The sequence below is a fragment of the Eurosta solidaginis genome, chromosome 4, assembly GCF_040869045.1.
Source record: "Eurosta solidaginis isolate ZX-2024a chromosome 4, ASM4086904v1, whole genome shotgun sequence".
Classification (NCBI taxonomy): domain Eukaryota; kingdom Metazoa; phylum Arthropoda; class Insecta; order Diptera; family Tephritidae; genus Eurosta; species Eurosta solidaginis.
The window spans coordinates 170,264,937-170,278,358 of record NC_090322.1 but is presented as its reverse complement, the minus strand read 5'-3'; the positions used below and the strand labels follow the sequence as shown (position 1 = coordinate 170,278,358).

The 13,422-nt window shown below is 36.7% G+C and overlaps 1 protein-coding gene across 5 annotated transcripts in view; it reads left to right on the top strand.

Moving 5' to 3' along the window:
• Positions 1-13,422, top strand: part of LOC137250608 (solute carrier family 41 member 1) — a 263,443-nt gene that overhangs the window by 228,511 nt on the left and 21,510 nt on the right. For all 5 annotated transcript variants that reach the window (XM_067783717.1, XM_067783718.1, XM_067783719.1 and 2 more), the window contains one exon: positions 3,262-3,614. In XM_067783717.1, the coding sequence (XP_067639818.1) occupies positions 3,262-3,614 (353 nt within the window). The remainder of the gene's footprint in view (positions 1-3,261; positions 3,615-13,422) is intronic.

Genomic DNA, 13,422 nt, shown 5'->3' with positions numbered 1-13,422 from the left:
CTTCTCTATACTTACACACTTTACAATACCTTAGCAATCGGTAAAGTACCTGAATTTATATTTATGACTCGTCTATCTTTAAGTTCTTGCGTTAATGCACATTGACTGCTTTTTACCAATAAAAATTTTTATAATACAGCGAGTCAGTGAACTTTTAGCAATTCAAAAATATATATGCAATCAAAAGTTTTAGTCTATTATTGCGAATCTACTGAATTCTCAAATAACATTTGTGCTCTAATCGGACATCTTCACTATTTAATGTATTCGCGTAGTTCACGTATAGATTGTTGAAATCAAATTATCACTTCGACTGCGCCGCTTTTATACTCTCAGTTGCCTAGTTCGCCTCTTTCTCCCAAGTTCTAGACTCTTCGCAAACAGCCTTCTCGAATATTTGTTTATTTACTTCTCTCATCTGCTGCATACGAAATCCCGTCTGGCAACTACGTGATGAGTGGCCGCTATGCTCAGAATCTCACAGAACTTTAAAGTGTCCATTGTGGACAGAACTCTTTGGGAAACCCATAAACCATACTAGCCCTGGGCCAAAGATCAGGTTCACGGATGCATCAAAATTTGATGACCGAAAAAGAGGAGCTGACATCTATGGGCCGCACTTCAAACAATCGATGACAATGGGAGGCTACGCTTCTGTTTTTCAGCCAGAAATCCATTATATTGGGCCTTACGTGTCTTGCTATCCTACACAATTACTTCTAGGCTAGTGTATGATTGCATGAGAGTTAAATGATATTGGAGCCACAAGCAGGGTTTTGTTAGGCTGAGTTCCTGGGCATCAGTAACATGAAGGTAATGAACAGGCAGACTACCTAGCCAAGCACGGTGCCTTAGCAGCATTCCATATGCTCACAGTCCATATGTAAAATCACAAAGGCACATACTAGGGAAACCCCTGGGAAATAAAGCAGTTCAGACGACACTGGATTGAATGTCAAAAAGCTTTCGGTTTGTTATCGAAAAGCCATCGATTTTTTATAGGAGTGTTACTTGTTATCGGTGTGTTATCGTTTTATAATCGACGACTCATCGGTTTGTAAGAAAACATACCGATAAAACTTTACTATAAAAGCGCTGTAATGCAGCCATAACCAGCCCATATGAAATCAATAAGAAGCCGATGACTTGGCGATAACAAACCAATAAGTCGACGATAAATATTCGCTAATATAATATAATAAAACAATAAATTGTTGTTACAGGTGAGATGCTGGCAAAACTCTTCCCAAAAAGCTTGAAACTAATAATAAAACCTATTCATAATAAGCTACGAAAGGTGGATGCCTGCGTTTTTAATACAAGTCGGGGGTGTTCCGCCAAAAGATAGGCAGACGTTAGTTTGCAGAAATGTTCATTAGACAGCCGTTTTGTTAAATATCTTCATTTTTATTATTTTGTTTCTTTATACTCCCAACTTGTAAGTACACCGTCATCTCTTTCACCAGTTGAAATTTGGTTACCTGAGGTTCTTTGCACAAAGTTTTCGTCAAATTACTATTTTGCGTGACTCAGCCCTTTGACATTGAATCATATTTGCTTTATCGATAAATATTTAAGTCAGTTTATTATTTAAATAAGTTTGTTTTAAGTGAAACTATTTTTAAATATTTGCAGTGGTATTTAGTTGCTTCTATACTGATGCACAAACATAAAGGGCAAACCTTTGTATATGATGAATTTCATATCAAAACCTATAAAAAAGGCACATTTTGAACCCGACCCCCTCAGAGTTTGATGAAATTTTGCATAGAGGTACACTTTACCTATAAAAACATCACCTCGGTTTTAGAAATGCCATTTTTGAAAAATTGTGGGCGTGGCAAGGTGTCAAAATTGTGAAAAATGCGTGAAAAATTACGGTTATAGGTACTTTTGAGCTGTGATAACAAGGGAATGGCTCAACCGATTTCCAAGATCTTGGCACCATTGGAAAGATATTCGAATCGGCTTTCGAAAATATACACTGTAAAATAATTTTATTGCACTGAACATTTTTTTGTTTCAAAAATAAAATTTTTTACTTGAAAAAAACTTCAAAGGCCAAACGTTTTAAAATAAAATATATTTTTTTAGAAAGGTCTATTTAATATATATAACACATCCAAAAACTAAAATGGCGTATTTTTTATTTTTTTTATTTTAAGTAAATGCATCCCTTTTTATTTTGATATCATAGTAATTTTGAGCTGTGATAACTACGGAATCGCTCAACCGATTTCAAAGATCTTGGTACCATTGGAAAGGTATTCTAATCGCTACGCTAATGCTATGAAAATCGTACACTGAGAAAATTTTTCTTACACTGAAAACCATTTTTTTTTGTTTTTAAATGCTTGATATTCGTAATATTTTCCAAGATTAGTTTTTAAAAAACTTAAAAAAAAATGGGTTTTCAGCGAAATAAAAATTCTTACGGTATACGTTCTGAAAAGCCCATTAGAATACTCTTCTATTGGTACCAAGATCTTTAAAATCGGTACAGCCATTCTGTAGTTATCACAGCTCAAAAGTACTATGATATCAAAATATAGAGAGATGAATTTACGTAAAAATTTTTATAAAAAAAAAAAGAGAAAAAGCGCCATTTTAGTTTTTGGATATGTTATATATATTAAATAGACCTTTCTATTAAAAATGTATTTTATTTCAAAACACTTGGACTTTGAATTTTTTCCAAGTTAAAATTTTATTTTTGAGACAACAAAATTTTACACTGTAATAAAGTTTTTTTACGGTGTATATTTCCGAAAGCCGTTTTGAATACCTTTCCAATGGTACAAAGACCTTTGAATTCGGTTGAGCAATTCCGTAGCTATCACAGCTCAAAAGTACCTATTACCGTCATTTTTCACGCATTTTTCACAACTTTGACACCTTGCCACGCCTACAATTTCAAAAATGCAATTTCTAAAAATGAGGTTGTGTTTGTATAGGTAAAGTGTACCTGTATGCAAAATTCCTTCAAAATGGGGGGGGGCGGTCGTGTTCAATGCATATCGGGTTTGTTATGAAATTCCTCATATACGTTTCTAATTCACTATTTTTATGTTACTTATTTGCATTTTATACATTTACAATATTTATTTACAAAACAAATAAATAGACATGTTATTTATTCGTATATATTAGCGTGCTTCTATTCATTTTCATACATATAAACGATTTGTTGCATTTTACTCAATTAATTTTGAATTAAAAATGTTTCTCTTATATTTTCTTTTCTTTCATTCATTTATTTAGACACGGACAATGACAAATTGTCCGGTCTCCCACAATCGACGACTGGTTCATTAAGCTCAATCATCACGACGTCCATAACATCCTCAGAACCAGATCCTGGCACGGCTGGTGGTGGTGGCCGTATTGATGGCGGCAGTGGTGGTAGTGGTGGTGGAGGTGGCAAGAGCAGTATTGGCGCATTAGATGCCAGCAGTATTGCCGGTGTACCTGGTAGTAGTGATGAGAAATTAGCGCTAAATCGGCCAGGTATTAAACAGGAGAAATGGAGCTCAATACTATTGCAAGTGTCGATACCGTTCTTTTTGGCTGGTGTTGGTACAATTGGTGCGGGCATTATATTGGGACGTGTGGAGGTAAGTTAAATAACTAGACAAATAATGAAATGTGGAAACTTTTGAAATGTTTAAGTCACCCCCCTTACTAACGTGTGACATGCATGAGAAATGCTTTTGTCACGCTAAAGAAAGATTATATTAAAAGCTGATGGAGGGATCTTACTCATTACGAGTTCTACTAAAAAAATGTCTACTTCATGATCTTCCATTAGAAGTGCCTCGTTAATATTTAAATCAATTGACCTAGAAAGGGATAGCTAAGCTTAACTAGGAACTAAATTTCGTTGTTGTTGATGCGAAGCCAAGCTAGCTTGTGAACGCCTTGGTGTGGTGGTACTCCGCTCCGCCTACCACATCCTGGGTTCGAGTCCCGATCAAAAAAACATCAAAAAATTAGAAACAGGTTTTTTCAATCAGAGAAAAAAAAGCATTTGTAAGTGGTGTCGCTACTCGGCAGTGATTTGGCGAACACTCCGAGTGTATTTCTGTCATGGAAAGCTTCTCAGTGAAAACTCTGTCTGGCAGATGCCGTTCGGTAGGTCCCGTCCCGTCAATTTGTAGGAAAAATTTAAATTAGCACGACGAAAATTTAAAAAGGAGCTCGATGTAAAATCTCTTCAGAGGTAATCCCGCTTTCTACATATATTTATAAGTTGTGTTGGACAACTCAAATGTAACTTGAGTGCAGTAGGTTTGCCCGCTAGTTCGTTGGCAACACAGCAACTTACCTGTCGTAAGAGGCGACTAAAATACCAGATTCAAGGGGCTGTGTAGCGCAACCCTTCAGGTTGCCAGCGCAATATACAGCTTCTCCAAACCCAATTGTCAACCTCACCTATCCGCGAATCCTGTGTCACTAACAGACGAGGCTCTGGCGACCCCAAGCTCCTCATGGAACTTGAGGGTGTGGAGGTAGGGATGGCCTGAAGGTTTAATGTAGTCATATAAATTGTTCCCGAGATAGTCGGGCTAGCATCTTAATGGTGCTGTCTTACCGTACCGGATCTGTATCCGGCAAAGGACCATCACATCGATAACACTCCCCAAAGCCTTCGGTGAGCAATCTTATCGCTACAACAACAACCGTGACCTGAATCCCATATCTCTGCTATGACACACCGATAAGCTATTTTGTTAAGAGACTCTCTGCAATCAACTTCGATGAAGTTTTCCAGCTCTGGGAACTTCGTCCGCTGTTGTTCTTTCTACCAAGGATAAGGGATTTTTAAATAGAAGTCATCGAGTGCTTGGCAGCATTATATATAAGTTTTGCACCACCCGTAAAGGTGACCTCGAATTCTGAGTTAAGAGTAGATCCCGTTCGTGCATCGCTAGGATTCTAATGTACAACTTATTGGCAAAAAAAAGGGTCGATTTAGTATTATTTAGTTGACGTAAGTATGCGGGTAAGGTCCAAAGAGAATTGGCTTCGCTTAATCCGATGTTGCTCCGGGCAGGACTGCGTTGAGTCTGTGTTATAACTTGCCTTGTGTTTACCATACAGGCAGTTGGGGAGTAGGTTGAGTTCAAACTTTAAGAGTCTTTGTAAGTGTTGAGGGTTGTGCACCTGATGACGGCAAGCATTGCGAGTGACCGCGTCTTTATAAGCTTGTCAAAACTGGTCAGTTGAGTTAGTTTAAGAAGCAACCTATTATTCTTGGACGGGGAAATTCCGCAATAGACTAGCGTAGTAAACAGTTGAACATTTTATCTGATATCCGGGTATCGGTTGTTTTTTGAATTGAAAATATTGAAAAGGTGGTAGCTCTGAGGGGAGCTTTATTCAAATAGCAAGAGTAATAACTTCTATCCTATATATTACTTAACTTTGACTTGCACACGTAAATACAAATAACTTACGCTCTTCTTATGTCTGTCTTCACACTGAGCTCTGAAGAAATTACGATTACTTCCGTCTTTAACAATACTAGGGTTGAATTTTATATTATTTGTATTTGAACTCTATCCAATATTGAATGAATCGCTGTCAAACGTAATCTTATGACACTTTCATACTCTGTAGGATATACTGTCGTATAACTCGATCTAAGTTCTGCCTTGCTTATTAGGAGAAATTTAATATTACTATACCTCCAAACTATTTGAACCAACTATCCAATATTTGGTATTGGGATCATAGAGCGATGTAGAGAGAAAATAGTAAATCGGAGGAGAAATTGAGAATATGGAGTGGAACAGGAAGATTAAGGGCAAAGACGAGGAAAATGAACGAGAAAAGAGGGAAAGGAAGAGAAAAGCCGTTTCCGGGGACTATTTTCCAAATATGTATATGTAGGACAAGTGCTGCCGGGTACGCTAGGCTGTAACTCAGTCGGTTAATAAAAACTTCACATAGACTGAATACTTCCATAGTTTTTTTTTTTTTTTGTTGATTTGATTACCTGCGCATACTCTAACGTTACTGAGGGATTTGATTTTAAGGCCAAGTTTTTCAGTGCGAGTTTAAGTTAACGAGAGTTTGAAAACTCTCTTTTGGCATATATAACTGTGATAAGTGGTAAAATTTTATGTAAATGGCCATAGTGTCGAGATAACATTGAGATTAACTTTAACAATAGCTTAAATCCATTCTTGAAATATGAGCCTAAGCATAAAAAATGGCAAGGTTAAATGGTAGTCAAGTTCAACGACAGCTTTAACTAGCACTGCAAAGTCGAAACCTGGGTAGGTAGGTATAATGGCTGCGACCCTGGTCGCCCAAGAAGCTAATGAAAAGCCGTTTTGATGCCATAAAACTCGTTTGAACCTACTGAGTACTACATGGATATGTCCTACAATCAGCCTGAGTTGTTTATAAAATCAAGAAAGTTTGCCATCCGTATTTCCGCTAATCTTCCTAGATCTTCCAAAAAAGGGCTCCGAATGATCTTAAACGGGTTCTAGCTAGAGCCGGGCATTTACACAGAAAGTTCTCGACAGTCTCTTTTTCATCTATGTCCTTACAACTTCTGCAGTGGCCATTGTGCGGAATACCCATCTTTTCCGCATGCGTGCCTAAAGCCCAGTGACCAGTGCAGATCGCTATAAGTCTATGGGTGTCGGCCCTGGATCTCCCCAGCAGACACCTTGTTTCCCTTTCGTTGTAGTCCGGCCAAATGGCTTTTGAAATCGCACAACTCGCGGTGCTCTTCCATTTTTGTTGAGCTTTGTTTACATAAAAATCTCGAACTATAATAAAAATAAAAATAAATGTAAGGCGCAAAAAGCTTCGAAGAGATTTTAGGCCGAGCTGCTCTTTCAATTAGCGTCGTGCTCCTTTTTAATTTTTTCTACAAATTGGCGGGACGGGACCTACTTATTTTATGCCGACTCCGAACGGCATCTGCCAGACAGACGAGTTTTCACTGAGAAGCTTTTCATTGCAGAAATTCACTCGACGTGCTTGCAAAACACTGCCGAGGGGCGACCCCGCTTAGAAACATGTTCTCTTGTTTCTAAAATTTTGATGTTTTTTTGCCCGGGGCGTGAACCCAGGATTGTCGGTGTGGTAGGCGGAGCACGCTAGCATCACACCACGGCGGCCGCCGAACCTTAGACACTCTTTTTAAATGCCTCGCTGTGCGGCGTAATTGTTGCATGCGCAATTTTTTTGTACATTATTTTCACTCTTGATAAAGAATGTGAGAGCTTCTTCCCACTAAACAAAATAATTGTTGTGACAACGAATATTATTCTGTATTTGTAGTTTAAAGAGTATAAAATCAGATAAAATGTCTACATTCCCATCCCTCTATCAAACTGAATTATATATGTGACCCGGCCTTTGAAAAGGTGGCTTATGACTCAAAAATAATAATTCAAAAGAAAAACTACTAAGAAACTGAAGAAATGCATTGTTTATCTTTAACAGCTGTTTCCTTTTTGAGTCATAAGCCACATTTTCATTGGCCGAGTCACATATATGTTTATGTCATACGCGGCTGCCATACCAAAGAAAATGTGGATCGAAAATGCTGAGCGAAGCACCAAAATGTTTAAAAGTGGTCTAAACTTTGTTCATTTGTAATAGGACTAATTATGCAAAGTACGGTGACAATAGAGCAAATGATGCAAATGAAGAGTGTCGATGAAAACAAAACAAAAAATATAGAACTCAGTTTTTATTGTTAAGATCCGTGATTTAATGGCCCTTTCGCTCAGAATCTCACGTAATTCGGAGGTGTCAATTGTGGACAAAACTCTTTGGGAAACAGGGATCCATATTCTAACCTCACTCAGAGGACTGGACCACAGATGGATCAAAATTTGGTGACGGAAAAACGGGAGCTGGCCAAAATTAAAGAAATCGATACCAATCTATGATTGCATCGAAGTCCTTAATGATCTGGGAGCAGTGGCGTAGTGAGGTTTTCTTGCCCCCGGGGAAAAATATTTTTTTCCACACTTAAAAATGTTAGGTCACTTAGGCGACCTTGCTCCATCGTTGACCGTAAATATTTCAAAATCAGTTTTAATTTGCTGAATGAACGTTCGCAGCTATCAATTGATACTGAGATAGTCAAGAGTATTTGAAGTGCCACTCGCAAGTTTGGAAAAGCATCTTCTCCATACGAGATTAAAAAAGTAAGTAATTCTAACGGAGTTTTAGGTTCAATTTCTTTTCTACTGCGAAGTAATATTTTGCAGTGACATATTACGTTATCGAAATCTGTATTATTAAATTCACCCAGGTTCTTACAATTTCTTTCTAAGTCGTTATTATCCTTGTTTAACAAATTTCCAACGTCTAAAAGAAATGCAAATTTAAAATTAAGGTCATTTAGTCGTGTAAATCTTGCACGTACTTCTTGTTGGAGACGATCCAGAACACTTTTCATAACGCGAGCAATTTCACATTCTGCGCAAAGGCCAACATCTCTAGCCGATTCTCCGAGCATTTCGCGGCGCCTTCTTACACGTTTTACAATCAATCAATATCCCATTTTTCACAAAGAGACTTCGCGTTTTCTTTTGCTTCTTCACAGAGAGTGTCTTGGATTTCGAATAGTTCAGTTGCTAATGATTTAAGATCATGATACACTTCTCTAAAATTCATCCCCGTATTTTGTAATCTGAGCTGCACACGATCAATCCTCCTTAAGATTTCATACCAGAAATGAACAAATGTTATGAAACCAAAATTTATTATATTTTGAAACATAATTGTAGCTTCGCTTCTGGTGTCACTTGTGGTGTTAGTGTCCTCTGCTAATTGTTCTAAGTATTCTACTACATTCTCTATCCCATCGACGATAACGCTAATCGCGCTCCATCGTGTTTCAGATTCACGTTAGACAGTTTTTGTTAACGCATTTTTTAATAATTCCCATCGTAACGTTCAACGTGAGAAAAAAGATATATGCTTTCAATTATTCCGCAACCTGTGGCAAGTGTTGCCGGATATATGCATGCATTAGTATAGAATTTTTTTTCCAAAAATCAATATTTTCCAGAAATCAGTTATAATAAAAATACAAATTTTTGTTGTTATATCGGCCTACTGATTTGTAAGATCGCGGGTTCGAATCGAGCTCAAGGCCTAACAATAATTTTTTATCATTATTATTTTTATGATAAATTTTTTCTTAATTCAAAAAATTTTAAATTAGAATAGAAGAAAGAACAAATTTAGACAACTGCCAAAGCTCGTAGTATAGATTCATTTCGGGAACTGCTAAATTCCTTCATCGCGGATGGCTGAATGGTCATAGCAGCGGCGCCTAAACGTTGCCGATGAAGGAATTTAGCAGTTCCCGAAATGGATCTATACAACGAGCTTTGGCAGTTGTCTAAATTTTTTCTTTCTTCTATTCTAATTTAAAAATTTTTTCAATTAAGAAAAACAATAATAATGATAAAAAATTATTGTTAGGCCTTGAGCTCGATTCGAAACCGCGATCTTCAAAATACAAATTAAATAATAAAAATACAAGTTAAAGGAAGTTCTGCTTTGCGGACCATTTTGCATCCCCCTGTGAGCAGCGCCCGGTGCAAGATGCCCCCCTTGCCCCCTCTCACTAAGCCACTGTCTGGAAGCCAAAACCAAGGTTTTGTTAAGATGGTTTCCCGGGCCTCAAATTCTCCTCATTCATGATTGTGTATGATAATTGTTCCTTCAAATTAATGAAGCCTACAGTTTTTCAACCATAATTTCTGATAAAAGTTTAAATTTTTTTATACTGCCTGCCCCTGCAATTGAACCTTATTCCTTCGGTTTGATCGCACTACCTGCTTAGCCATGACATCCTCTATATATAATATGAATAATACTTTTGCATGTTTAGCTTCATTTAATGACTGTCATATAGGTTTATAAAATTGAGATTTAAAAAAAGTCTCGCCGCGATTATTTGTTTGTGTGTCCCCTCCATATCCTTCTTCCATACTTGAGTATTATTGTGCTTTTGTCTCACATTACGGCATTTATTATTATATTTGGTAATATAAAATCGTTTATTGACATTTTAATAACAGAGTGATAAAATTTTAAACAAACAAACAAACCACTGCAATTTGTATTTACATAAGTATGTACTACATACATACATGAACTGATAAATTTATCATGACATCTACATTCATGTGGAAAATTCCTTGATAGGTTAAACTTATTTTGAAAAAGAATTTGTGCAAATATAGTTTAAATATAAGTATCTAAGTTCCCACGAATTTTACAAATAGCAGTAAAAAGTCAAATATTTTAAGTAAATTAAGCTAATTAATAGCTTAATTATGATTTATTTATTTATTTTTTATACTAGAGCACTCGGTAGACTTTGTTTTGCCCGAAAATTGATTTGCCTACATTTCAAAAGTGAGCTTTGCTGTCCCTCTTCACTCCCAATCCCACTCTCTTCTACTTTATCTTCTAATTCTTCATTCCTATTGCCAGTCAAGGAGGCGTGCCAAATTTCAAACAACTCATACCATAAATAATGTAACGAATTTAGGGAAATTCCGCTTATTTGAAACCTTCTGCTAACGTTCGAATCGCTAAACTGTTGAATAAATCACTCCAATATTCAGTATTGCAAACTGCTCTTTATTTAGATTACTTTAGGAGTAGTACTTCACAATTATACTTCACAACCAATAGCGTGTTTAAATTAAAACTGATTCGTCATTCCTCAACTTGCGCTGCTTTTATACTCTCTGTTGCCTCGTCTGGATATTTCGCCAAAGGTCTTGACATTTCACCTTCTAGAATCTTCTGCTTGGTTAGCAGCTATATACATGTACATTTTTAGTTTATGCGTTTCTCATAGTCATATCCATGTGTATGTGTGAGCAACTACTTCGGCTGATGACTACATCTGTGTGTGTGAAATAGCTCTTCGTCGCCTTCTACATAAGTATTGCTAGCTTTAATATGTAAATGTACATAAGAGTGGCTGCTTCATGTTTTTGTTGTTGTGAAGACTGATGGAATGCGATGCAGTCACGAGAGGAAGACTTAGGATCCTAGGATCGCCAAAATTATAAAATAGTCATATACACTCTTTGAAGCCGAAAACCATTCTGGATTTTCTCAGATAACTTGATTTGGACGAGGTGGTGTTGTGAAGAAAATGAGGACACAATAGACCAATTGGTCGAAGTGCTTAACCTCACAACATATCCATTTATATCTACAAGAAAACTAACCAAATTCAGAAACGTACACACGGAGGAGTTAAGTCACAAACACACGTACAGAAGAAATATACATACATATGTATATAAAAGATAATTTCTGCTGGCATTCATTTTTTTTATTAGCTATAAAATTTACTTTTATTGACTATAAAGCTGATCGAGCCGGACCAGTGCGCATCTTGCGCAATCAATATAAAAGTCTCTTATCAAATATCAACAGAAAACAGCTGTTCTATCAATCAATTAAAGCTTACAGCTTGCGCTGTCATCTGGCGTTTGGTAGCAACTGCCGATAACGAAAATATAGCTAAACAAAAGCACTACGACCAAAATTGCCCAAAGCTCGCTAATAGCCCGAGTCTCCATCTTTACAACCAAAATTTCATTTATAGATTTTGATTTCAAATAAGAGAGAAAAAGGGACCCGTAATTAAAAACAGCAATTAGAAATAATATTGTAACGAATTTTGTGCAATTCCGCTTATTTGCAACCTTCTACTAACGTTCGAATCACTAAACTGTTGAATAAATAACTCCACTATTCAATAATGCAAAATGGCCTTTATTCAAGTACTTCACAATACTACTACTTCTCGACAGACAGCGTGCTTAAATCAAACTCATTGCTGATTGCTCAGATTGCGCTCTTTTATACTCTTCGATTTCCTCGTTCCATACTTCTAGGCGTTTCCAGAATTTACTTAGTTACTAGCTATAAAATTATAACTACAGATGTACGTGTATAGCTTCTCATATGCGCGTGTATATGTGAGTGATACTTGCACAAATTATTGCCTACTTTTGGGAGTATCTCAGATATATGCATATGTTTGTGCGTTGCTCTCCGCTGCTTGTATGGACATATGTGTAGACATAATGATTAATTTGGTTATGTGCATACAAGTCACTGCTCAGTATCGGCTTAGAGATGATAGTACCCCTTAGTGTTGCTAGTATTCGTCACAATATATATGATTTGCTGGTTACACTGTACAACGGCAATTTTGCGACAAACTACGAATAATGGTAGTTGAAGTGGTTACTCGGCGTTTTCACTAGCGGAGTAAATAATAATGGAAGGACCAATCTTCAAAGACGATTTAAACGATCAAGAGGTCCTACTATCTCAAAACAGCCTAAGACTGAACCAGTTCAGAACGTGTTCAAAAGTTCTGCTTAGAGGGTCTTATGTTTGTGTTTGTCTGGCCAGCGAAACGGTAGAAACAATGAAATGGAAATTAGTGTGGGTGTTGTAGGTGGAAGTGGGTGGCATTTGGAGTGGAATTGAACCCAAAATTGAGACTGAATGAATAAAGGATATTAATGGGAATAGAATGGAGAAATTAAGGATAAAGAAAAAGAGGATTGGAAAAATAGTAATAAGAAGGGGAGGGAGAACCACTATTCCAATGCAGACATGCCATTATTTGGGAAGAACGACATTTGCTGAGTGTGTTTTTATATGTATAAAAAAAAATATTGGAAATCTACAATAAAATTAATTCATTCGATTTTTGTTATTGCTTAGGCCGATTTGTAAGATGGTGGGTTCAAATCGAGCTCAAGGTTTCATAATTAATTTTTTGTCATTATTATTATTATAATATATTTTTTCTTAATTGAAAAAAAAAAATTATTAGAATAGAAGAAGAAAACATTTTTGATTAACTGCTATAGCTCGTTGTTTAGATCCATTTAGAGAGCTGCTAGACATCTTCATCTTCGGCAACTTTTTTGCGCCGCTGTTATAACAATTCAACTAACACAGCGGTTGTTTGGTTTGTCTGTCTTGTTCTATTCTGTTGCTTGCCAATTGATTTTCGTAGTGCTGCGACATCTGTCGAAGAAACGATGTAAATATTGGTCCTATTTTTATGGCAGTAATGCCTTTGCGCGATATTTATTGACATTTTTTCCTCGTGCTCTGAGATGTATTAACAGTTTAGTTGTTGTTTTATTTCATACATAATTATAATCATGGTGTTGTATTTTCTTCTGCCAATCTATCTTTCTTTCATTTCACTACATTTCGCTTTCCCGCGTCGACGTTTCACCCAATCATTCCTCTTTCCATTCACCTTCCTCTTGCTCTTCGTCTTCATATCTCTTCCTTTACCCTTTACCACATCCAAATATGTTTCCGTGCCCTATTCGTCCTCATCCATTTCTTATCCATATCCCCTCCTTTCTC